Source organism: Pungitius pungitius, chromosome 3 (genome assembly GCF_949316345.1).
Source record: "Pungitius pungitius chromosome 3, fPunPun2.1, whole genome shotgun sequence".
Classification (NCBI taxonomy): Eukaryota; Metazoa; Chordata; class Actinopteri; order Perciformes; family Gasterosteidae; genus Pungitius; species Pungitius pungitius.
This window is the reverse complement of record NC_084902.1, coordinates 7277988-7304208: the sequence shown is the minus strand read 5'-3', so window position 1 is coordinate 7304208 and position 26221 is coordinate 7277988. Positions and strand designations below refer to the sequence as shown.

The following is a 26221-nucleotide window of genomic DNA, read 5'->3' as shown; positions in this document are numbered from 1 at the left end:
TTATAAGGGACCAAAGAAGGTGCAGCTGAATGTTTCTATTACTTACAGGACCACTCAAATAACCAGGGGATCAGTTCCCTGCATTGTATCTTTCAACCCGATGCTATAATGAAACAATTCCCACCTTCTGTCACTTAATGACAAACCAACAGTCAAAAACAAAAACATTGATGTGGTGTGACTACCATCGTATGATTTAGTTCAGTAATATCACTTGAATGTGTTCATCAAGAACGATCAAAAAGGGAAGTGATGAGAGCGGTTTATTTGTATCAAAAATATTGAAACAATCTTACAATCTTGGTTTGATTGAACAATGTTGATTTTTTATTTTTCTACATTATGTTGTGCCAGCCTTCCACTCCATTGTAGCGTGACCACCAAGGTGCGTAGGTGGTGCGGTAATCTTATGCCATCAATGCAAAGCACCCGTTACACATACCGTACATAAGCTCACAAACATGATGAATAGCTTTAGAGCTTTAGAAGACCACGTAATGAATTCTTCTCAAAAACACTCTCCATCGTCCATCCGTATGACTTACAAGTGAGTACATCCTCGAGTGGGTGTGGGATACAATTTCTGTACGTGTGAATGTTTGTTTTTTCTTCTCCACGCAAGAGCAGAGAGACGTGAACCCTTTTCAGTCAAAGGAAACACAAACACACCCACAAAAGCCCACGCTGATGGCAGAACGCTGCCTGTGACCCCGCTGTCTCCCATCATTTTCTGCATTGTCCGTGGTTTGTAGTTTTTTTGGATGAAGGTCAGACACATCACATCTGCTCAGTCAAGAGTCAAGATCTAGTGAGTGGAAACATGCTTTAGTAACAGCTGCATATTAGATATGTGCTTCTGTCCAAATTAAACGTTTCTTACCCCTCAAAACACTAATGTCTCATTATTTGTTAGACACAATCATCAGACCTGTTAATGCATTAATTGGACAATTTCTTCCCACTCTCAGGGGAAAAAAGGGTTAACAGATGATCATTGTCTATTTTAATTTGATCGAGGAAACCATCAGTTTCCTTCTGAATGAATAGATGAAGTATAGATGGCTGAAATCCATTTTGAGCGCTTATTACGGTATTAATAGTCAATTGTCAAGGATTATTAAACTGAAATATGACTAAACTGATGTCACAGCACAAGTAGTTCAAACTAAAGTGTGTCTGTGTGGGTTGGTGAGTGGTTAAAGGGTGTTTGGAGGTTAATAGCAACTGAAGCTGGTGATGCGAGCCTCCCAGGCAAAGCTGGGTGGACTGAGGTGTCGGCCAGGATGGGGAAATGAGAGAGAGAGAGAGTGTTTGAGAAGGCTGGTGCATGCAGCCTACATATTTATATTTTCACACGTACACTATTTAAATCGCAGACAAGCATGATCTTGTGTGATGTGCATCCATCTGTCCGATAAGAGGTTTGATATAGTAAATACGTTGTGATGGTTGTAGTTTATTGCCCCAAATGAAATATATGGTTGCTAAAAAAAATTACCGTTTCACATATTTAGGGATTATGTGTAAGATATTAGAATGTTTAGTGCTCAAAACTCTTGGGAAGCTTTTAGCTGTTCAACAAAGGCTGCAGTTTAAAGGCCTCACACCTTTTCTGGTCGCACAAGAGGCGGGACGGGCACGTACATCAGGGGTTGTTTTACTGCATCTTGGAAAGCTCATTTCTATTTCAAGGGAAAGAAGCCAGTAACAGGGTTACTATTAGAACTCTTTGTTCAGTAAAGCAGTTTAGTGTGTGAGAATGAAGGCCTGCCTGTGTTGAAAAAAAGACAATGACATGGACGCTTCATTTGAAACAACTGCTCTCCATTGATGCTTTACCCCCTTCACTAATGTTACACATACTGTTTGTGTAGTTATTTTAAATGCAGGTTGAAAAAACAAGAATATCAACTCTCTATGGTAAATTGGGTGACATGAATAAAGAGTTAGCCCGGTTACACACTAAATGACTGCAATGAGTGATCCCTGCATACATGCGTTTGGCCTTGCAGAAAGAAATAATACATCATATGGCTAATAAAACACATGGCTTTCAGCCACATATTTAATCCTAGTTTCCCCTTTGACACAGTAGGTTTAAACTTCTGACGGCTCATTTCTACATATGACCCATCGTGCAGCACGCGCACATTCATGCACGCTCGTGCACAAATCCACAATCCTACTGGTGGCGATAGGGAGTCAGTTTGCTGTCGGCCATATGTACTAATGCATACGTACTAATGAGCTTAAGGGCCTAATGACAAATTATTTTCAGCAAATGCAAACATGCGCACGCACACACACACAAATGCTCCTGCCTTGAGGAGTAGATCAGAGAGGTTAAGTCCATCTATGTATTAAGTCTATTAAGTCATCTTTTCTTGTTGTCTTTCTTCATGTAGGCTATTCCTAAGTTTTTATTCCCTCTATCTTTTCAAATTATTTTCTAATTTGTTACGCCCTTTTCCTTTTCCTTTTTCACCCATCAGTCTATACTCTTCTTTCCTATATCCAAGTCTTTGAGCTCGCTCTATCCCTGTTTTCGTGCTGCCTCACTCAAAATGTATTTCAGTCCTTCCCCAATTCTGCTGCTCTCATTTTATGTCCCTTTGCTTTCCTGCTTTTATCTTTTTCTCATCTCCATACTTCCTCCTCTTTCTATTCTTGGACCTGTAACCATACCCTGCACGTTCCTCACTTATTGCTTCCTAACTCGGCCTCCCTTTCCTTTTTGTGTCTTGGGTACTTGCAGAGCTCAGCAGAACGCTGTCGGCTGCCTGACCTATAATCCCCTTGTTTGGCGGCTTGTTGCCGTTCTCATCATAGTCCCAAATCAATGTTTAATTATCTTCGGTCTGTCCCACCCCCCACCCCCTCCCTCCCTAGGTTGTTTTCTCCTAATCATTGGTCCAATACTCACATTCCTCTCACGCCCTGACACACACACACACACACACACGCACACAGCCTTCAGCCCTTCATGGATGAAGAGGCTTGATTAAAAAAAGACAATGAGGGAAGGAGCGAGAGGAGGAAATTATTGAAGGATACAGCAAAGAGAGAGACAGTGGGTTAAAGGAGGAGACCGGGGCAAGAGGGGGGAGGAGCAAAGCAAAGGGAAACATGAGAGGATGAGGGGAAAGGAGGAAAAAGGGGATTTAGATGTTAAGTAGGGATAAGAGCTGAGAGACGGTGGGTGGATTGCATCTTGAAACACTCATTGAAATATGAGTAAATAAATCATTTATTAATAATCAGCTTGCCCAAGAATACTGTAATATTCAATCACGATTCATCTCTGCTGACCTGTTAGTCCCTTAAACGGCCGTGGTGGATTCGGGAGTGGATCAAACCTAACAGTTCCAAAAATGACCATAAAAAACCCATATTATAATAATGCCACATATGTCTGAAAATGCTTGAGCTACAAGGATATCAAAGCTGTTTGTACATGACGAGGATCGAGGGCGATTTTGGAATAAAAACGTTACACTCGAGCATCATTTCTCGTGCAAATCGGCCGCAGCCTGACTGACTAAACAAATATCGAGATTCCACCACATGACGTGAGGCCTGTACTAAAGCCTCTCTAGATTTGTTCTGCATCACTTTATCAAAGTAAAACTTTCCACAAATACCCACCAGGCTATAACTTATATGTATTTGGTACCTCCATGTTTTAGAGGGATGGATACCTGAAAGTTTTCCTTTTTATCCTGGGTATGCCATTTGTGAGGAGTAGCATACAAAATGGCCTGGTTTTTATATCTTATTTATTATAGACTTGAAACATACAACTGGGATTGCCTCCTTTTCTCCTTTTTCCTCTTTCTTTCTGTTATTCCCTTACTTGATCACTCCATTATTCATACCCTTGTGCTCTTACTCCTTTCTCAGGTGTCTTATATTATTTATTTCTATCTTCTAATCAAAGATTCATTCTAGAAATACAGACAAATGCCTCCCCTCAAACGCTCTGTCTTTTACGCCACAGTATCAGAGCACAGTATTAAACCAATACATTGATCAAAATGGATGCATGAATGGATGAATTCAATTTATTTAAATTGTTTATTAAAACCCTTTAAGCTCTAGCCTCTTTTATAGCCTCTGCTCCGAAAATGGCACACCTATGATAAAAAGTGTAATGAGTCTGGAAATACGTTGTCTATTTGTACAATTTCCTTTTTGTGTGGATGAAGGGGAACCTTTAGCCTGTGAGTGCTGTAATGTGTGACAGTCTGTTACCGTTGAAAGACACAAAACAACTTTTGCGATAACTTCGGCAGCCTTTGTCTGAGAGAAATAAAATGGACACATTTTTATAGTATTTTTATTTTACTAACATTAAGACAGTTAAAGTTGTGTTTGCAGTATTTTTAAGTGGTTGTTCCTTATTGTAGCCAGGACTATAATGCTTCCCTGAATTGGAGGCTGTATACTTAAAAAATTAGACTGAAATGTGGCTATTCTCAGAAGATTCTGCAACATGTCTTTGATGCAAACCTACACATTAAATATTAGTCACTTGTAGACTGTGTAGATGTGGATGATATAAGCTCATATGTCATTGTGTAAAAGTAATTAGGAGCAACAGCACTGAGAATTTTTTTTGTGCTTCATATTTTATTTTTAACTCTCGCTAATCATGAGAGGTTTTGGCTCATCCATGGCCGTAAATATAAATCATAACCTTGTTAATTTGTTAAATGTGCTGTCATGTTATTCATTGCATTTCAAATGTAGATGAATCCTTCCATAAAACACATTTATTATAATAGCTTTGCAACCCACATGGGAGTTTACCAACGTGAAGACCCGAAATATCTCCTTCCACCCAGGGTTGCATTTTCATTTTGCTTAACATTTCCATTGATGCACCGCTGATAACGAACAACATTCATAGTCTGGCTCACGACGTCTTCCTGTCACGTGCACGCCATTCATGGGCTGTTTTATCATTTCATTCGAGCAGACAAATATAGCCTCAAGTGTGGCGTCCTTTGATCCCCGTTTGCATAAACATTTTCACGGCATTCGCCTGATGCTCTTATCAGGTCTCGCCTAGAAGAACTTCAAAGAAGTGAATACTTTGAGTTTCACCTCTCTTTTGTTTATTAACTCTCATATTATTGAGATGCAAGGCAAAGACGTATATATACGAGCACGACGAAAGCATGTTGAGCGCTGCCTTCAGAAAGTTTGGAAGGAATTACAGGTCAGAGTCAAGGATGGATGAAAGAGGAAAGAGGAGAAGGGGAAGAGGTGAGGAGAGAAGAAGAGTGACTTGACAAAAACAGAAAAAAGTAAAAAAAAAACATCGAAGGACTGTGGAAGGGCAAAGAGTGAGATGATAAAAGAGGGAGAGAGCACGGGGACCGGGGGTATGGATGGGACAAAGGGGGTGGAGGAGAAGGCAAGATAAAAGAAAGATGAAATGATGGAGCAAAGGAGATAAGGTCGGAGGATGGAAGAGGGAATGATGCCTCATTAGAAGGACCCGCTGTGTAGATTAGCTCTACAGAGAGGATCAGCTTTGAGATACTGAATCCGAGAGAACTGAATCAGCATCCTCCTCAGCCCCGAGGACACCGGTCTCATTCCTTGAGACTGAGCGGTGCAGGTGGAACAACTTCCACTAACACAGGACACACAACAACACACACATTAAGAGTTATATTGACCTTTAAAACCTGGACAGATTGCTGCCAGGTAGAATTTTCCTAAAGATTGATTTTAATGGAAATGATATCAAATAAAATATTAAATCTTTGAGCACTAGACGCTATGCAAATAAAATGTACTCATCTGTGTAGTTTGCTCCGGGATTATAGTCCGTGATGTAAAAATCAATTTGGGTTTGAGAAGCCTTCTGTATGTTGGTAAACAAACGGGCAAAGATGCACTTGTGGTGACCACTTTCACAGAACTGGCTTGCTGAGTTTGGAGAGATGCCCGGATCCAACGGGCAGTCTGGGGCTCCAACAACTCTTCTGGGCCTGGAACTGTGGTTGTATTGTGTTCCTTTGATTTCTGAGAGAGCGTCAGAGCGAGTCTCCGTTGCGGAAAAAGCCCGAAACTGATTATAAAGATGGGAAAAAAAATTATCTTTTTTTTCCAATTATTCAGTCAGAGATTGACCAAATAGAAGTACATGCAATTAGCTACATGCTGGCAGTTGGCCTCATTAGCGAAGATGTTAAAGCCTGTTGCATTTGTACAAGGTTACAGTATTGCTTTTTTCCCAAGCTGTACTTACAAGATTTACATTACACATTTTGATTAAACAACATACGAGTTTAACATCAGCATTGACATAATGAGCATAGTTAGCATTTAACGCAAACGTGTGAAACCACCTTCTTCTCTCCTTGGTGCGGCAAAGAGGTGAACTTTGAGATCAATTACGGCAATTACTGGTGAATTACTGTTGGAACAAAAAAGAACAAAAGAAAAGCATCAATGCAAATGGGAAGGCAGTAGCACACTGGGAGACGAGGAGACCAATAGTTGAACAGATATTTGCTCTGACGACTTAATCAAGACTAAAAAAAAACGTGGCCCACAGTGTTGTTTCAAGTGGTGAACTCATTCAGGTATTAATATTGAAAGCGTTGTTTGTTATCATATGGTAAAAAATAAATAAAGACATTGCTTTGCACGGGGTTATTCATTATTCTTAATTGGTTTAGACGTTAATTGTACATTCAACCTTATTTTATCCAAATAAGGTACCTCTTTAGGGCTTCACTCACAGCGGTTGATGGGTAGAGGCCTCTCGTCATTTGTGGCCTCGCTGCTATAACGTAGATCTTTGGACATGCTGCTGAGCAAAGTGCCAGTGGGCATGCAGCGCTTAAAGGTCGACAGATCTTAATGTCAGAAGCAAGTACATTTTGATTGTGTTTATTCAAGCCCAAGCATCGTATGGCTCTCTCGTGTCCTGAGCTAATGGCTCCACGCGGGCACTGAGCAATCTCTGCTAATTGTTGAAAACACCGCCCAGTCACTTCCAATAGGCCGAAGTCTCAGTTGCGGTCTCTTTTAATCAGCCCATTCCAGTGCTGCCATGTGTAGATGTCTTTTTGTTCTTCCTCCTTCATTTGCTACACTATCTTTAATTAAATTGTCTTTTTCTTGTTAACACAAAGCTACGGCAGCGACCTGCACTCAAAGATTAATCGCATGCCGGTAGTCGTAAGATCTCAAAATACAGTAAGTCTGCAGAAGACATGAATCATTACCTCCTGACGTCTATCCTTCTGCTTATTATTTGAATTTGTGAATGTGTGTTTGTTGGACGTGGACTGACCGGTTTTCTGCCTAATAATGGCTGATCGACCTCTTGGTTTGAAGACATGAATGCATGAGTGCCTGCTCTTTGTATCCGAGTGCACGTCGAGTGAAGTATGTATTAATTATGTAAAGGCAGGTGAGTGTGTGTTGCTTTTGCCATCTGTGTACACGGAGGTCGACGGTGTATTCTGCGCGCATGCATTTTGGTTCAATAGTGTTATTGCTATATAAGACAACTGGTATGAGGGTGTAACATGTGACCAAGCCAGCTCCCGTCAGCGCAAGGGAGCACATATTTTACCATTCTCTCTTTTTTTAAATTTGAACTCCATGCTCTTTGTTTCTTCTCTTTAACTCCTTGTCTAGTCACTCTATGCACTTTTGATTTGAATCATTGATACCACCTGTTTTTAATATCACATATATCATCATTTACAGGCAAAAAAGGCAAAATTCTGGGTGTACTGTGGGACCTGCCACAGTTAGTGTTGGTTAACGTGATTGAGTCTGTTTTAATGCATGCGTTACAAATACAAGCAGGGGCGGATTACTCAAATAGGAACTTTTCAATTTCTCAGGACGGGTCTCTATACATTTTATCAATTGTATGTACAGATAGTGAAAAGCTCCTAATTTGAGTGACTGTCCCACCATCTGCATGCAAAATATAAATGATAGATTATGTATACCAATATATACCAAAAAAATATAACAACATTAAATGAACAAACTGTACAGTATGAAGGTCTAAATAGACTGCGTAATGTATTCTGAGTGGGCTTCACCCGGCCTCAGTTCAGCATTTTGCATTCAATTAAAGCGAGAAGGCAAAACATGATACAAATGAATTTGTTTAGCACCCGCACCTCATTACACCTGAAGGATTTAGCAGGCTTGGATCTTCTGCTTGGCTGTATTAAACTGAAAACCTGTTTTTCTTGAGCCCCTAAAACCTCCAGTGTCTAACAAGTACAACTTGTCATTGAACTCAAAGTCTATCCCGGGCCTTACAAGACTCTTAAGCCATTAAGAAGTATCGGCCTTGGCCCCTCTCTCTTCCCCTATGGCCCACTTAGATGGATGTAAAATTAGGCTTTAATCCGCCAGCTGAACTAAATACAAGCTCCCTGGTGTCAACATGGTTCATTCCATAATATTTCATTTTCTTTTCCCTCTCTCTGTCTTCTACATGTATCTTACCTCATTTCCCCTTCTAACGTATTCTCTTCTATTTCCCTCATTCCATCTCTACCTTTCTGTATTGAATCTATGATTTATGTGCTACGTTTTGTACGTTTTCCACTGTCAACACTGCACTTAAAATGAATTTAATCCCCTCTCTCTTGCTGCCTTTGTGTCTGTTTCTCTCTTTCGTCGGCTTTTGTTTATTTCTCTCTCTTTCTCTCTCAAACACGAGGAGAAGGGAACTTGGTAGTACCAAGAAGCGGGTTTAACTGTGAACTGGTTGGGGGAGACATGCAGATATATATCCACAGTGAATACCAATAACCCGTTGTCACTGTCCTGAGTAGAGCTTAGTAGATTCTTGTATTTACATTACTGTCATCACTCATATTTATTCACTATATTCAGCATTGATGTGTTGCATTTCTAGCATGCGCTCATTTCATGTGAGCAGCAAAAATACCTAAATCATGAAAGATGAGAGGCTCGGTCCTTGTATTGCTTGACAATTTTTTTTTTTTTTTACCATTTTGTTCTTCAATCCTTTGCATTTCAAGGTCACAAGAATAGAAGCACATTCTACTCCTGCCTGCAAAGGGAATTTGACATGCAGAGAGAGGCAGAGAAAAACATAGAGATTGCCTCAATGTTGGTTCAAATTGTGGCAATACATGTGGTTGCAATATAAATGTTACATCGCCGGTTTTTTATATCCTTTGGTTGGAAATCACTGTTGTTTTCTTTTTCCTGTATTACTGCAGATAAAACACAGGATGATTCACTATGAATATGGACTAGCAGTTTTATCACTTCAAACCACAAGAAATACGAAATATGTCCGGAGCTATGGCTCATTGTGACTAGCCAGGAAGAAAAGTTTACTTTGTTGGGGATTAACCTGCGTAGAAAAAAGGTCAAAAAATATCTTGCCATATGGAGGAAGCACCTGTTTCACATATATTTCAATACATTACTGGACTTAAGTGCTCTGCATTTAACCATTCCTGTCTTTCTTTCTTAAAACAATTCTAATGTTTTATTATTGATATCACTGTCTGTGATTTAGTTCTTAAATATAGCCCTTTATTCAATGTGTTTGACCTATAACATTGCATAGCAATTGCATAGCTCATTTGAGGCCCTCACAGGAACTGGGTATGCACACCTTTGCAGTACAAATATAAGCAGTGGAAAAAGTCATTTTACTAAGTCCAATTTGTAATCTAAAGAACATGACGGTCCATAAGGTTAAACAGTATTTCAATTGTGATCGGTGACTCATTGGAAGATCAAAAGGGAGCGTGGCAGGAAAGCTTTTAATGTATTTCTCTACATCAATCTTATATACTGGCAACAAATAGCTGTAGCTATTTAATAGCACTGATTTTTTAAGAATATGGTTCTCAATTATATCGATTTGTTTATTCCAGTTTCTATATTTTAGTAAGAAGTTACATAAAACAGCATAATAAATAAATTATATTCATCATCCTCTTCAGCACCATGGACAGGGCTATTGAGAACCTCAGACTTACCGCTGACTTCCATTGCTGTGTCCATGTAATGTTTTGAAGTGGAACAGCATCTGTTCCCATCCACTAAGAAAACTTTCATTGCTTTTGTATTTTGGAGCCCAATAAATATATAAATAATTGGAATTTGGAATTCATTGCATCGCAATATATAAACTCTAGAAAGAAAATCAGATATAATTTTCCTTTCACTATTGCATATTGCTGCATGTCTTGTGTTTACAGAAGTCTGTTATTCGCTTTCAAATAGTTTGGGTTTATTCAAGCTGAAATTATTTCAAAAACAACATTTTGTTTTACTGCCGTCAACATAGTATCAGTCACTTATTAATAGATAACATTTGGTCAGATTCATTTCCCCATTCCAACACTTAAATGATTTCCCTCTGTTTATCCAATGACAGAGATGAGGACAGATAACAGTCGAGGCTCTGCTCATTATTCAGTGCAGGTAGAGTGACCGATAAGCCGAGCCGCACTCCATAATCCTCTACAGGTCTGTTCGGACTGCTGATCATTTACTTCAGTGTCTTGTCTCAGTGCTTGCGAAAATTGACGGACAAAAAAACCTGCATAAACAGCAACCACAACACTTTTGCATTACTTTAAAATAAAAAAAGAACATACTTGCCAAGGCGCCCCACACTATTGATGGATAGAACAAAGTATTCTGGGTAAAATAATAACACAAACAATCAAGTGCAACCTCCACATACACCCACCTGGACTAAACTATTATGCTTTCTTTTTATGTACACATTAAGTATGTTGGCAGATGTATTCACTTTATTGATTTGGAGATGTTATAATTTCTTGAGTGCCCCTGGGCTCCCTTACTATGCTTCTGTCAATGCTGCTCTCGAACCTTAACAACATCCCTCCCTGTCACTCTACATGTGGCTTTAAGTAAGACTGAGGAAAAAAGAAAAAACCAAGGTCTCTCAGAGACCGGTGTTGGAAAGCTGTGTGGCCTATGGATCCACCCTATTGATACCAGAGCAGCTCTTTGACAAAGGACTCTGCGAGGCTTGCTGGGGGCGGCTGCAGGAGGGATAAAGTTTTGACAGTGTTTGTGTGGCTCTAAATCCCTAACAGAGCAACCTGACCTCGGGTCAGATGGATAGAAATGAGTTCGTTCTCGGGATAAACCCACACGAAGACACGCTCTCACCAACAGACACCTCATCTCAGTCGCTCTTTCCCTCTTTCTCTCTTTTTCACAGACACAACCTCACAGATTGGTTGAATAATGGCCCAGTGAGTGGTGCGCCTTTGGGGGAAGCTGTCAGTTTAATTGAATCCAGTATTCTCTATTCCCCCTGCCTGCTAATTGATTCTGTCAGGCTCTTCTGCTTGACAAAGAGAGTGACATTTCCCCCTGCTTGGTTATGTCACTGTGTGTGTGTGTGTGTGTGTGTGTGTGTGCTTTTGTCCTTACACTTTACGGGTTTGCATGTGTACGCGTGGCTCAATGCTACAATGCTGTGGTGTGCACTTTACCACGTATTATCAACGCCCATTCACAGATCAACATTTAGCAATTCATGAACAAATGCTGATCCCATGTGCATTGCCTTAAAAAGGACCAATGAAATGTTTTGACTTGCGTGTGTATATTTAAATGTCTTGCTGAAAACATTTAATGGACGCCTGAGGAGTTGCTTTGCAGTTTCAATCCCATGGTCTTTTTTTTCTCTGGAAGTGGGACATTTTCCTGAAACAGTTACTTAAAATTCAGTTCTGCTTCTAAAAATATATAGTATTTTCTCTTTTTTTTAACTCTCTGTGGCTGTCTATCCTTATGGCCAGGGGAGCGTTTTACGGAGGTGTCAACGCCACCTACATTTTTATTTCGCTACACTTCAGCAGTCTATTGCAGTCTATTGCATTCACTTCAGTCCAGACACTCCAGGCCCTCTTCTCTGCACTTTCAGACAATGTGAAATTTGAAGTGTTGAGAAACACACACACAGACCTGCATAACACTCAAAGATACACAAACACATTGTTTGACTTATATGCCGGTTTGAAATGAGAACAAAAGATTTTCTCCCATTCTGGTGTTATAATTTATACCCGTTCAAGAGTTTTCCAAAGAATTTAGGTGAAGGCGATTTCTTTAAAATCTACTTCTTTTCAACCAAGCACCATGATTATTCAAGCCAAACCCTGCTGGCATCTGACAGATAGAGAGAAGGGGAAATTCACTTCAGCTCAGAAGTAGGAACGCAGGGATCCAACTTTTTCTTTCCTCCATACTAAACAACTCACACCGCTTTGCTGAAAGAAACTACATTTAATGTGCATTTGTCCCTGACAAACTTTTTCAGCTTAATGAGGTCTATATTTTTTCGGATAGCATTTAAAGCCCCTGTCAAATTTCAGCTGCTTGACCTTCACTACTTAGAAGGGGCTTTGTATTGGGCTTCTGACATTGGCTCTGCACTCTGCACTGATTCTTGCTACAGCGAAATAGAAATCTTTTGAAAATATGCAACATAGGTTCTGTATGGATTGTGCTTTGCACTGAATATCAAACAAACAGGTAATGGCCCAATAGTTGCTCAATGAGCATCACATATTGCCGCCTGAAGTAAGGGGCTTTCCTTCCGCCCTGTCCGTACATTTCTTTTCTGTCTCTTTCAGGCTGACTACATATTTGTGTTTAACTGAAAACATGCCCCACCTCTCCCTCAGTTATTCTTCAGTCCGTCCCCTGCACCCGTTCTAGCCATAATCCAGCCGTAAAGAGTACACACACACACACACACACACAACATAGAGTAGACACAACTAATCTCACAATAATCTCTGCCCAGATTATCTCTTCCTGTCGGAATGGGAGGCGGCACAGAGGGAGAGAGGAAAAGACAAGAGATTACAGTTATGGGGTCAATAACTTTCCCAGAACATAAAGACACGTCTTATGAAACAACGGCAGCTTCAGAAGTTTTATGGGTATTTAACTTTGATGAAGACGTCCTCAGAATGGCTCATTGTGATGCTTCACTGTGACACTTTTAGAAAAATGCTACAGCCTGTTATTAGAGAAAGCATTATCCTTTGATACGCTGCATTTACTGAGTCCTTGTATCTGAAAGCAGTTTGAGTGTATTAGAAACAGCGTTATCTACAGCCTTTGAATCTACAACTATTTTATTAAAGTCCCTGCCGCCACGCTGAGGTGGCTTTTTAATCATAATCTTTCATAACACATTACATTTACTTGTGATTTGAATCCCGATATGTGGCACAACAGTTGAATATAAAAAATAAATCTAAACAAATGACTAATGAGGAAGATATTCAAATGATTTGGGTCAAATGTACATGGACACAGAGAAACCGACGGTGTCATTTAATCCTTAGGGGATTCAAGTGCTTTCTCCATGTAAGGATTTTCCTTTTGGGATGTGGCCTCATTTGATTTACGTTCAATGTGCAAACTATTGTTCGCATTTAAAACGATTATGGATCTCTCTAAATGTGTCATTGGCTCAGATAGCTGTTGTAGCACTGTTCCATCAATTTTGATTTGCATATTGAGAAAAAGATAATGTAGGTTGCACCAGAGGTGACAGAAAGGTATAAAAGATTCACTGACTTAAACTTTTCTGTTCATTTTGTGTCCATTTTTTAATTATTCATCACTTTTCTTGTTGATAAATGTTATGCATCCATCTATTTTCATAGAATCAAACTTAGCTGTAGAAGATACAATATTGGGTTAAAGTAAAAATAAATAAGTAAATAAAACTGTTCCATCATAAACTTTAATGTCAGGATCCTATTCAAAGACGTACTAACAATGTTTTCAGGGGCCCTGATTTAAACACACACGGTGTCAACAGATAGAGTATAATGTTATAACGCAGTCATTACTTAAATACAGTATTAACTCAAAAGATGATCGAAATATCCCGTGTTTATCCCATAAAGGTCATCCATTGCCCTCAAGTGTCGGGGGTAGGGTCACGGTATTAAGTCATCTTTTCCCGGTATTGTAACAGCTTATCATGTTCTATATTTTAAGTTAAGAAACGTCCCATTCTTTTTCCTTCTTCTTCATCCAAATGTGAATACAGCTTCTATTTAAATGTCTTCTTCTATGGTAGCAGCATGGATAAAGACACCACCACCGTGATAAGGTCCTGCTAAAGGATAGCCATGAGCTCTGATGTCTTTTTCATATGGAGAGGTAATTTCCCTACAGAGATCAATAAAATGTCTCACTATTAACAGCCATGGGGGAGCATATTGGGTAGTTTAAAAGACATAATGTAACAGTAAACTGCACATGAAAGTAGTCTGGATTGAAACCACCAGTGAACAAATGAATTAAATAGATCTCAAAACCCATATAATTGTTTACCAGAAGTAAATGCTATTTTTTTATGGATGAAGCAAAGCAGCATTTAATCACAGTCAATCCTCGTGGGGTTTTACTTATGTGTCTTGGGTCATAATATAATTCCGAAGATCATTCCGGAGTATTGAATCAGTAAACTACTTTTGTTTTCCATTAAAGGACCTAGTTTCTTTTCAATCACTGGGTTAAGCCGTAAGTAAATCCTTTATTTCTGTATTATTGTAACAGATTACTTAATGTCTGCCTTCAAAGGGCTGCGGTTCAGAACATCTACAAAGTGTTTAAGCTGAATGGTAAATCTCTGCTTGTACTTATTGACGATAGTAATACCGGGGATAACCGATGACTTTATCTCATACAGGGTACCCTCTGCAGTCTTACTCAATGAGAGGAAAGTTCATGCTTCCCTTTGTACTAAATCGGTTGCCTAACAGGTATAAATATTGATTTATTTTTATCTTCCACGGGGCGTCTTTGTAGTGAAGATGAGCTTTGTTCCAGTGGAAAGCGCCACGGCAGCACCTTTTGTGCGTCGCAGTTGGGTGTCAGAGCGCGTCGCAGGCGTTTGGAGATTTAATGTAACTTCAGGTGGAGAGCAGCAGGAAATGAACTGACCTACTTATGAGCAGCATTCACAAGTGCCGTTCCCTCTGCCTGTGCTTTTCATCGGGCTTGTGAAATGCACGTCCGCCCGCCACAAGAAAGACAGTTCCAGTCCACGCTTACGCAACCACTTACCTTTCCTCCCTCATTCATCTTGCATTGCGCATGCCACCAGCAACCTGCCCCCTAAGGTCTGTTCCATATTGAGCAGCAAGATGTCACCACAGAGGGATGTCATTTCCATGTTGCAATCATACTTTATTCAAAACTTACTCCAGACCCACCTATGTGCAAAGGGAATTGGGGATTATACAGCTGTCTCTGAACCGTTTTATTATAACGTCATTTATTGTCATTATCGACTACCTATTATTTTGTATATAATTATTTTGGTTTTCTGCCTGCAATTTTCTCAGCAGTAAAATAAGGCCACTCTGATCTTTCCTGTGAAAGAAAAACAGTAGACAGAACTATTCTTATTCCGGAAAGGAACTGTGGTATTGTGCTAAGATCAGTTTTTATGTTAAAGAGTGAGAAAGGAAAGCTTCTTTTGGCAGCAATGTTCACACTGCTATGAAAAAGAAGCCCCGCTTATACACTGCTGACCTGTGTAGCATCCTAGCTCTGCTAAAAGATTTAACTGAACGCATCAACCAAAATCCCTTTCATCATCCAGCAACTACAATGTAAATGAATAACTAATCAGCTTTCCTTGGCATTGCTTTTGTAGAGAAACTATGAATGTATTTTTTTTCAGAGTATAAAGGGAATGCCTGAAGAAAAAATGTACTGCCTGGTGGAAACCCATCTAACAAGCCTAACCACATGTCATCTAAATCAACTGTGGTTGTGTACATTAAAGAAAGGGACACACACGAGGAGTTGGCATCGCCACCTGGTGCCAAACAAGGTCAACTGGCTCCTCTAAGTGAAGGAGGAGCGGGAGCTGGAATTTGAGCCCCCCCCCCATCCCCCCCCCCCCCTCTCCCCCTCCAACCCCCCTGTGGACGGCCGGGCCTCTCACTGTGTCACGCATACTTGAATCCATAGTCCTGTTCCTTTGGTCACTGCCCAACGCTCTCGGGCGAAGTTGAAGGTCACGACTCAAAGTGATCGGTAAATATAGATTTATGCATCGCGGCCCGCGCCCGGGTTTACTGTTGCTCCTGGATTTATGCAGCCACTTTATCTAACTGGCAGTTGACCCTTTTCCGTGAAAGGAAAAAGAGCTGATACTGTCTGAAAAAGCAAAGTGCTCTGCTGCACACAGGGAATCACAGTCTGTTAAGCGAAGGGAGTACATCGTTTGTGAACAGAAATGCCACCATAATGTCACAGAACTGGACACTCTCAGACTTCAAGATTCGGCTTTTTATCCGTGTCCCTTTGTGAAACAAATACCATTATGTCCCTCCGCATAGCCTGCAATGCCACGCCGTCGAAGCCTCCGGCGTGCTGCAGTCCCGTCAACTTGTTCCTCAGCCAGCAAAATCAGAAATCATCCCATTATGGTTTCCGGCTACTCGTGCGCTCATAAATCAAAAGGGGAACAAATAAGGTTGATTAGCAGCTATTTTCAAACATTGTGTAATCAAGAAACTGACCTTTTCTGTTTTCTTCTAATAATCCCACTAATGCAGTCGTTTATTAAGCCTCATGCAGTGAAATAGTGAGCAGTTTGCATGGAGTTTTATCAGAAGTAATAATGGGGATTGTTTTTTTGCATCTCACTTCGATGAGCACAACTACAGTAGCAGTGGCCTGTCTCTGTACCTTGTTGATGGAGCATGCCTGTTGAAAGAACATTCAGCATGTGCCACCTTAACAATTTTAGAACCGTGTAACCATGTATGAAGGTAAAAAAAGGTTGATTTATTACCTCAGAAACGTTCTTCTTGCATAAACCAATGCGAGGGGCTGGTTTCCGTCCAAGCCAACATCAGGCGGGAGACTGGGGGGGGGGGGGGGGGGCAGGGGGGTACACCTTGGATTGGTCCTTGGCCCCATCTCAGGGCTGATACAGAGACACACATCCACACACCTACGTGCAATTTGGAGTCACCAATAAACCTGATTCGCACAGCGTGAGTTTGGACTGTAACCCTAAGCCATGCAAACACAGGGAGAACATAACCACCTCACCACCATGCCGCACCTACAAGGCATGGCATCAAAACTCATTCTATAATACAAAATCCCCACTCGGCACAAAATCGGTTGCGAAGGAGGATGAATAATATTGAACTACTTTCCATTAACCCGGACTTAATCAATAATAACCCTCTCCAATAAACATGACGGAAACACTAAATGGATTTAAAAATGGCGTGTGGAGTGCAAAACAAATCGTCCAGCATATTCTACTGCGTGGATTTGTTATTTTGATTTAGCTTTATCAATCCCTGCCCTTCATCATTGATCCAGCTTTATATTGGCTTGCGATCTACATGTTCCGTCCTCGGTTCTGCTGCAGTTCACCCTCCTTAGTGCAGACACTGGTGGTTTTGTTTGGGGGTTGCAAAATAAAAAAATAAAAAGAGGACAAAATCAAGAAAACATTAATCCTTGAGGTCAGCACTCCGGAACGCACCTGTGTTACTGCCGTTAATTCTGATAAGGGGAAGTGAGGCCAAGCACAGGCTGTAGGTTGTAGTGGTGGGAGAATCGTCAAAAACAGACAGAGCGGCGTTGGTGCCGAGTTTGCAACACCAAATTTGCACCTCATGCGAGGAATTAAACGTCTCGAATGACTGACTGTATTTGCACATTGGAAAGTAGTTTGTAGCGGGTTGAGTGTTAAGAAAAAGAATGCACGTTTTGAAAATAACACTAAACAAATAAGTTATGGTACAAAACATCTGTGAAAGGGACGGCATCTAAACGTCACTGTTGTCATTTAAGGTCTTATTGCCTGTTGTTGTGGCGGATTAAAAAAGAGTTACACATGTCATAAAAAGGAAAATGATTTAAATGCAAATGTTCTTAGTTGTCTCACAGCTCGAGAAAGCGGATCCGTCTGAGAATGTGCTTCATCAGCAAATTCAGGCTTAAAATTGGAAAAACAGTTAGACTGAAGGTGATGATGGAGGAAGGAAAAATGATATGAATGTTGTATGAAAAGAGAGGAAGTGGCTCTGATAAGTATAATAACAATGACAGAAAACGGCGTGAATAGACAAACACAGTTAAAATGTAAATCTAACAGACCTCCGGGGGACCTAAAAAACACTGACTCAGTTCTCCAGGGGAAGATGAAGGGCGACAGCTCACCTCTTAGGAGGGCACAGAGGGACCAGGACCTCAGCTCTCCAGGTCCCAGAGGGGGAGTCAACACAGAATGGTTAATTATGTGCCACTTATTTTTATAATTACAGCTTGTTACGGCACATTTTGTCCCCCCGTGTCTTGAGAATACCGAATGGCTACTGAAAAGGATTTTGTTAAATGTTCAGAATTCCAATGACACCTTATTTTAATAAATAATTTAAAAAAAAACTGCAGCGGCCTGTGCTAGGTTTCAGAAAATCCTGTTTAGTGATCGAAGTTCACCGTAGGTGCACACATCCATCCATCCTTCCCTCCACGTCCAGTTCAGTGACACGCCTCGTGTCATTTCCTGCGGCGTGTCGGGCTGGAGGGACGGGCCCTGTGTGCTGCTGGGACTTTGCTGTCAACCCTTTGCCCTCTCCCGCTCTGTGCTGCCTGCGCTGAAGGAATAATTGGCGTATTAAATTATTTATAACAGCCGGGGCACATTATGAAAAATATTCTCGTGACGCTTTGCTTAGATCAACAGTCGGATCCCGGGGCTCCGGATGTGACTTTGTGACATCTCGTGCGCCCCGTGTGCCCAGTGTGTGTGTGTGTGTGTGTGTGTGTGTGCATTTTGAGTTGCCCCCCGAGGGCTGATTGATGGACAGTATCTAGAAAACAAAGCGCTCTCCCGTCAGTCAACCCCAACCCGGATACAGCCGGCACGGACATATCAGGCTCAAGCGCGCGGGCATGCGTGTCCGCAGAGGGGCACGAGCGAAAAGCGCCAGCTGCACTCAGGCCGCGCACAACTCGCCCGTGAGCGCACATGGAGCGCCGGGAGGTCCCGTCTGTCCCCCCGCCTGAGACGGGACAGCAAACGACAGGCGAACGACGAGGAGCCGCTGGTCAACGGGCCCGTTGGCATCGATTAAAGGCGCTGGGCCGCCGACACCAAGGCCTAAAATAGGCCTAAAATAGTGTGTGAAGATGCCTCCACCAACCTCGGGGTTGGTGGAGGCATCTTCACACACTATTTTATTTCACCCCTATGAAATTGTAGTGTTACATGCCGGGTTGAACTACATATAAAACAAACATGTTCAATACAAGGCATGTTTATATCACCAACATGTTCAGTACGTGCACATTATTTATTTTTTTCAAACGGCCTCGGGCGTGAGGTTAGGACTGCTGAGGTGACACAAATCAGCCCTGCATACGGGTCAATCCTGTAAATATGTACAAGTGATATTAAGTGATTTCCAACAGCAAATGTCTTAGTTGTGCGGTAACTGCAGACAAAGCCGTCATGGTTAAGCACTTAAATACAATGATACTTGGTGTGCAAGTCTATATGTTTGTGGTACTGCAGCAAAAATACAAATTTAGACCTACTTTAAGAATAGCTGCAAACGTACACCTGCTGCAAATTCACCTTTCGTTGCCTTCCATTGCAATCGTCTAATAGTTTAACAGTTGAGGAGAATTGACAGCGATCTAGACAGTAATTCTTTGTTTGCAGTGGTGTTGAAAGCACAGATGTAAAATTAGTAATCGAGAGTATGTAAGTGTGTGCTGTATTCTCTGTTCGGCTGTTAAGATACATGAGAGAATGTGCCGGATCATAAAAGAACAAAATGGTTTTTTTTTTTAAATCACAAACAAATGTGCGGAGATGTGCATCCAGATTTATTCCGTATCCAGGATGATACATGTGCTGTGACAGATTTATCACTGTCACAGCACAGGAGGAAGATGCCCTGTTCCCCATTTCCATCAGGTTACTGTGCAACGGAATTATCGCAATCTCACTTGAGGTTAACATTGTAATAGTGTGATATTTGGCTGCAATTTGCACAAAGAGGCTTCATTAGAAGCATAATTCAAAGGGTAAACTGCTGAGAGGAAAGCGAATTAGATAAATGTCAGTAATAAATCTTTCAGTAATTGTGTCGGAGAATCTGGCTAATTTAGGTATTGATATTGACATTGAGAAGATTGATTTAAACAATATAATAAAGTGTTTGCAGCGCAAATCAGGCGTGGTACACTCGTAGAGAATTAAGTAAGAGTACGTCGGGACAAGAGTACTAGCATTCTTGGATGAGGTTCATTTCATTCAGATCCTACAGTTGTCCTAAGAACTGTTGCTTTTTCCAGCTGCAACCTTCTGGTCACAAAATAGAGGTGTTTGACGCTTGTTTGTGTGCAATGCAGGACACATATTTCCATTATTAAAAGGCATTTTAACGTTACTTGTTTAGTCCAAAGTCCGTGTGAGGACTGTTTCGGATGAGATGTTCTTTTAATCGTATTTGTTATGTCTTCGCATCCATTAATTGCACAGAGCAGATTTAGAGCTGTAACTCTTGGTCAGTGTTGTCTGATTTTGGTTCGCGCGTTGCAATGAGTCTTGCGGTCTTTGCGCTGTGTGCAGGCGCACAATGGTGTGCGAGGATGAGCCGGCGAAACACAGCAGCAGATTCATACAAACCAGTAGTTTAGCTCGGTAGATCTTTGTGTCTTTGAATGTGAATTGTAAAGGAAAGGGGGAAACGGTTTAACTCCCTCTCACTGTGTGTCTTGGTGGTTGAACCCATTAACTGAATAAATCATCCAGCACGATTGCGGCGTCAAATGGGAAAACTGAACCGTTTCCGCTTTGCTCAGCAGTCCTCGTCTCTTTGCTTTTTTTCCCCCTTCGTCTTCTTAAGACGTGACACGCTTGCACTTGCAAGACCCAAAACTCATTTCATTATTGATTGGTTGGAACTGTTGCTTCAATCTTCAAATTTGCATGACTTTGCATCAGAAACAGAGGCTGACCAGTGAGGAAAAATACATGCTATTTGTTGATTTCCCTGGCTGTAATTGATGTTTGCTGCACATATGGTAACGGTATAGGTGGGCGAATAAGAAAAGCATCCTCAATGTTTGTTGTCCTGGTTCAGCAAACCTTGTTGAAGTTTCCTTGCACAATACACTGGATCTTTGATTGCTACAAGGTTGTTCTACGACTCACCTTTTTCCAAGCAATGCTGTTTGTAAGGGGAAAGCAAAATATCTGTTAAAAACGGCACGTACACAAACGTTAGAGTCGGATTTAAAGTATTATGTTCTGTTCGAAACATTTAATCCATCGAGCTGTGCGAGGCAGGTGGTGGTGGTATTACATCGCCCCCCCCCCCCCCCCCCCCCCCCCCCGCCTCATCACACCCACTCACTTCTTGGTTCATCTGCAGTTGCGTCTTAACAAAGCCTCGGGGCAGCAGAGGTTTGCCGGTTTGATTCCTACAAGAACAGAGCACTTACACGATGGGGGACACACTCAGGGATTTTCCAGGGCGATTTCCACCATCGTGACAGTCGGGATGGTGCTTGGAGGAAACACCGATGGTGTGCAAAGATGATCTAGGTGACGTGAAAGGGTTCAATGATTCTGGTTTACCTGATTGGTTCGGATAATATTGATCCAAGATGCTCCAGTGATAACGTGAATGTTGGTTGGGTATTTACAGAATGCAGACCATTGACAAACCCTAAATTGTAAGAAATAGGAATTTCAAGTGTAATATTTTATCTCACACATTTATTTTAACGTCACAGCCTAGCACAGTTATTTCTAGATCAACTTCATCACATCATAAACATTTAAACAAGCATTGTTATTTCTTTAAATTGTGAAAAGTGTACACCAACTCAAATATTAAGGAAGATTTCTTTCAATATTCAGCGCTGCCTGTTCCTGTCAGGGCAGACAAACACCTGTGGTCAGCTAGTGAGCAAAATGCAGCTAATTCAATTATTATTATTGGTCAATAGATTCCAAGCAAATTGCATTGATTAATTCTTAAATAGAGCTCCGAATGAAATAATCTGCAATTAATCAATAAGTTAATTTATTACCAAGTACAATAGTTGCGGTGAACGGAGATTTATTTAATTATTATCAAATATTATTATTTGATAGGGACACAAACACTCTCTATCTTCTTCTACCAGTCACCTCACTGCCCCTTCATTGCCTTCACATATCCATAATGTGAATTATAAAAGTCAGGAAATAAAAGCCACTGACAGCTGGGTAACAATCACCGCACTCCATCTCCTCCTAATTAGCAGGAAGGGCTGACAATAACAAATCTTAAATGAATAAATAAATGATACCTTAGAATGGGTAATATCACTTCGGAAGCAATCAGTCTGATTGCTACAACAATATGAATACTGCTTTGACACTGATACATAATGCTGCACGGTGGATGCACTGGCCCGGAGGGGACTGTGGGAATGGAAGAATTAAGACGTGTGGATGTTTACGCACCAACCTCACCGACAAGCACCTTGATTTCTGTTTAGGAACAAAAACAGATCGGTTTGTGGCTGTGATTAACTTTAAATAATGAACAACAAGCTGACCCATTTATAAACTCTCACTAGGTGCTTTACAGGGCCTGTATATGTTTGGCTCTCGGCACGCAGAGGGCAGAGTCTGATCTGTGTGTGAACATCGAGTGGATTGGGGATTCGTAAAAAGGTTGTAAAAATGATAATAACTTTTTAGGCCAAGTTCCCTTACAGGCTGGATCCTAAGCACTGTTTCATGAATCAGACCCCCAGGTCTGCGACTGACGTTTCTCCGCCTAATAAGCTACGGTTTAGTCTGTTACCCCAGCGGTATTCAATAACCCGGACAGAAGCGCTGTTTTCTATGACAACAGTATTCCGATACACCCTTTTTGAATTGCAGTCCGGCGCTGCTCGCAAACCCTTCACGCCAGACTTCACAAGGGCACACACTCCTGCACAGGAAGACACGCAGCTATCTGCTGAGATGTACTTCCTGGTGGGTGTTCAATGCCACCGATGAGCTTTCGCACTGAGGCTATCCTCCCAGCAGCTCTATTTCACCCAGGCTATATTGCAAACCTGTCTGCCTCCATGCAGCAGTGGAAATACAGCAATATGGGAGGGATGGACAGAGGCAGAAGGGACAAATGATTTAGATGAATTGTAGCCAATGTCAAGTAGGTGTTTGACAAGTAAAGTTGTTAGACTGAAGTAGAGAGAAGGAGAGACTTTAACACTGAGATAAGCACCTGCTCTCGTTTACTGGGGAGACCGTGTTCTCCTTGAATATCCCCCTGCAAAGTAACCCGCCTGGAAGACAAGCCAGGATAGGAGTTGACAACGGTAAGAATCGAGATTGTGTTTAATCAGAGGCTGTGTGGGCCGGATCCGTACGCGTGTTTGTCAGGTGGCGGGCTTATGAATCCTGACTCCGTGGGGAAATAAGAATGATGAGGTGGCTGTTGTTCCACGAAATATATGATGATAGTTCATGTGTCAACGCCGCTGCTTTCATATCAGAGCACACACCAGAATACAAGGTGTGATCATTGAGTTATTTTCGGCGAGGAGGAATTACCCTGCGTTGCTTGTTGGAGTGTGTTGGCGAATGGAGTTGGATTGAGCGGGTTCGTTGTGGCATCTACGCACGCTTCCTGATGCCAGTGTGTCGTCCTTCGGGCTTCTGTGAACGCAGCTTCTCTCTGCAATGTCCTTGTCACAAGATATAATAGAGAAGTCACAAGTGAACATGCGAAACCAAACCCGTAACGCTTCTCATTGATTTTAACACAACTTCCGATGAGGAGTGACGCAACCAGCACTCATATATATATGTAACACATATATATAATATAATAAAAAATATAAATGTATATTCATATGTAGCTATGTGTTCATTCATTTGTGAAGCATGTATCAGGTAACTCGTGTTACAATCCTAATTAGCAGTGTAACGGACCACTGTCAAACAGTGAACTGTACGGACCCCCCCTCACTGATTGGCACTCATGTGACCAGGGGATGAACTACACAGTTTGATGTCATCAGCGTGTGAAATAAAGTTTTACGGGAAATTATTGTCCGAAGGCTATTCAGTAAAATGTGTAATCCAGGTATTGGCATTCATTACTCCTTAGTGGCCGATATCTGACGACGTTACATTGTAAACAATCAATCCCGGTTTAATTTAATGATAGAAGAGCTGGTAGCACAGTTCTGCTCACTTCTGTTGTGATGCAGTCTCAGTTAAGTGAAAATCAGGATCGGTCGAAGGTAAGTTACAATGTTATCATGATGTGTTCACATCATCTCCGAAATTGTAGCGCTGTTATTTCATGTTATTTCCTTATATTGTTTAAAAACCTGTGATTGCTTTGTTTAAAGTTATTCAATTGCCTGACGTATTACATCTGTGTCTTTTTTTCTTTTTTTTTTTCCCCCGTCAGGATGATCCCATCCAGCAGCAATGACTTCCTGGTTCGGGATCTCGCCACTGGACGCAACTACGATCTCTGTGTCCTGGCCGTGTTTGATGATGTCATCACCTCACTGACGGCGACCCGTCCTTTGGGCTGTCTGTCATTCACCACGGACACGGAGTTCAGCCAGTGCCAGGCGTTGCACAGCCACTTCCTGGGAGGCACCATGATTATTATCATTGGAGGGATTATTGTCGCTTCTGTGTTGGTTTTTATCATCATCTTGATGATACGATACAAAGTTTACAGCCAACAAGGGACGGGCCACGGGAAAGGAGCCATGGCGGCGACAGCGCCGAGGCCACAGAGCAACGGGCAAGGAGGAGGCGGACAGGCCCAGGCCTTCCCCCACTCTGCCTCGAAAATGCCCGACAGTCAGGAGGACCAAGCGCTCGCGCCGTCGAGGGCCATGTCGCCTAGCAACACCACCAGAGACACTGTGGCATTGGTGGAGGAGGCGAGCGGTGGACGCAGCGTAATGACAAGGACTGACTCCTTGGCCAATGAGGAGTTGCTCTCTCCCACCAGGGCCCGCTTCTCCTCCAGGGTTGCCATTGAGATGAAGAGCCGACCGCCGTCTGTCGCCAAAGAGCCCACATCGCCCAAGGAACCGGCAGGTAACGGAGCGACAGACAGGGCGATCAACGTGGATGAGGGAAAGCAGCAGAGCAAAGAGGCTTTTCACAGGGGTGGAAAGACTAACAGTAGGAAAGAACGGGGGAAGAAAGAAATACAATCCAACAGAAAGAGATGAGAAATAGGCAATGTGTAATTGGGGGTGTGAAATTGAGTAAGATGCTATCAGTGTGTGGAACAGAGAGAAACTGAGTGAGTGTGAAGGAGATAATGAAGATGCCATGCTGGTACACTGGGAAAAAAGTAATAGGCAGAGAGGGGGGGGGGGGGGGGGCACTGATTTTTCTGTACAGCTGGAGTAGCATTTGAAGTCATAGTAAACTTGGCACGGTTATCAACACATTGCTCATTACTTGATTAGATTTTTTTTTTAAATATACAAAATGTTTCCCTGATACAGTGAAGTAGAATAAACCTAAAACTTCCATTCCTCCAATCTCTTTGAATTTAGTGTTCTGCCTTTGTCATTACCAAGCTCAGTCTCTGAACAACGGAGGGTACAGGATCAGCAGGACGAATACTCTATGGCCACAAATCAATAAACAAAGTGCAATAAACTGCACTTTTTGTCCCTTTTCTCATTGCATAATGGGAGGAGAGGTGAGATTTGGTAATGTGGGATTACCCATCACACCCCAGGTAACAGTGTTGCGTCTCCCCTCTGAAGATGCTGCAAATTGATGCATTGAGCACCTTGTTTGCATCAGACACAACCGAAGCCCTCGAGGGTAAAAAAAGAACTTCAGTACGAAAAAAAAAAGCTATTGAATGTTGCCTGAAGTTCAAACCAGACCCTAATTGTCCTTGATACAAAATGGCATCATGAAGAAGGTAAACATTTGCAAAAAACATTTTAGAGGCTTTGGGCTTATTTGCACTCATAAGTGTGAATATTTTATTTTGAATTATGCGGAACCTGATAAATGGAATACGCAACTTTTATAAGCTTTTCTGGCACTCATTCTGGCACCATTTACTAGAATATGTTTGGAACGCTGCATCCACTCATTGTT

General features: G+C 41.7%; 1 protein-coding gene across 1 annotated transcript in view; it reads left to right on the top strand.

The window, feature by feature from the left end:
• Positions 1–26221, top strand: part of zgc:172282 (leucine-rich repeat and fibronectin type III domain-containing protein 1-like protein) — a 102430-nt gene that overhangs the window by 64385 nt on the left and 11824 nt on the right. Inside the window, exon 9 of the mRNA XM_037462308.2 lies at positions 24540–25189. Within this exon, the coding sequence (XP_037318205.2) occupies positions 24540–25189 (650 nt within the window). The remainder of the gene's footprint in view (positions 1–24539; positions 25190–26221) is intronic.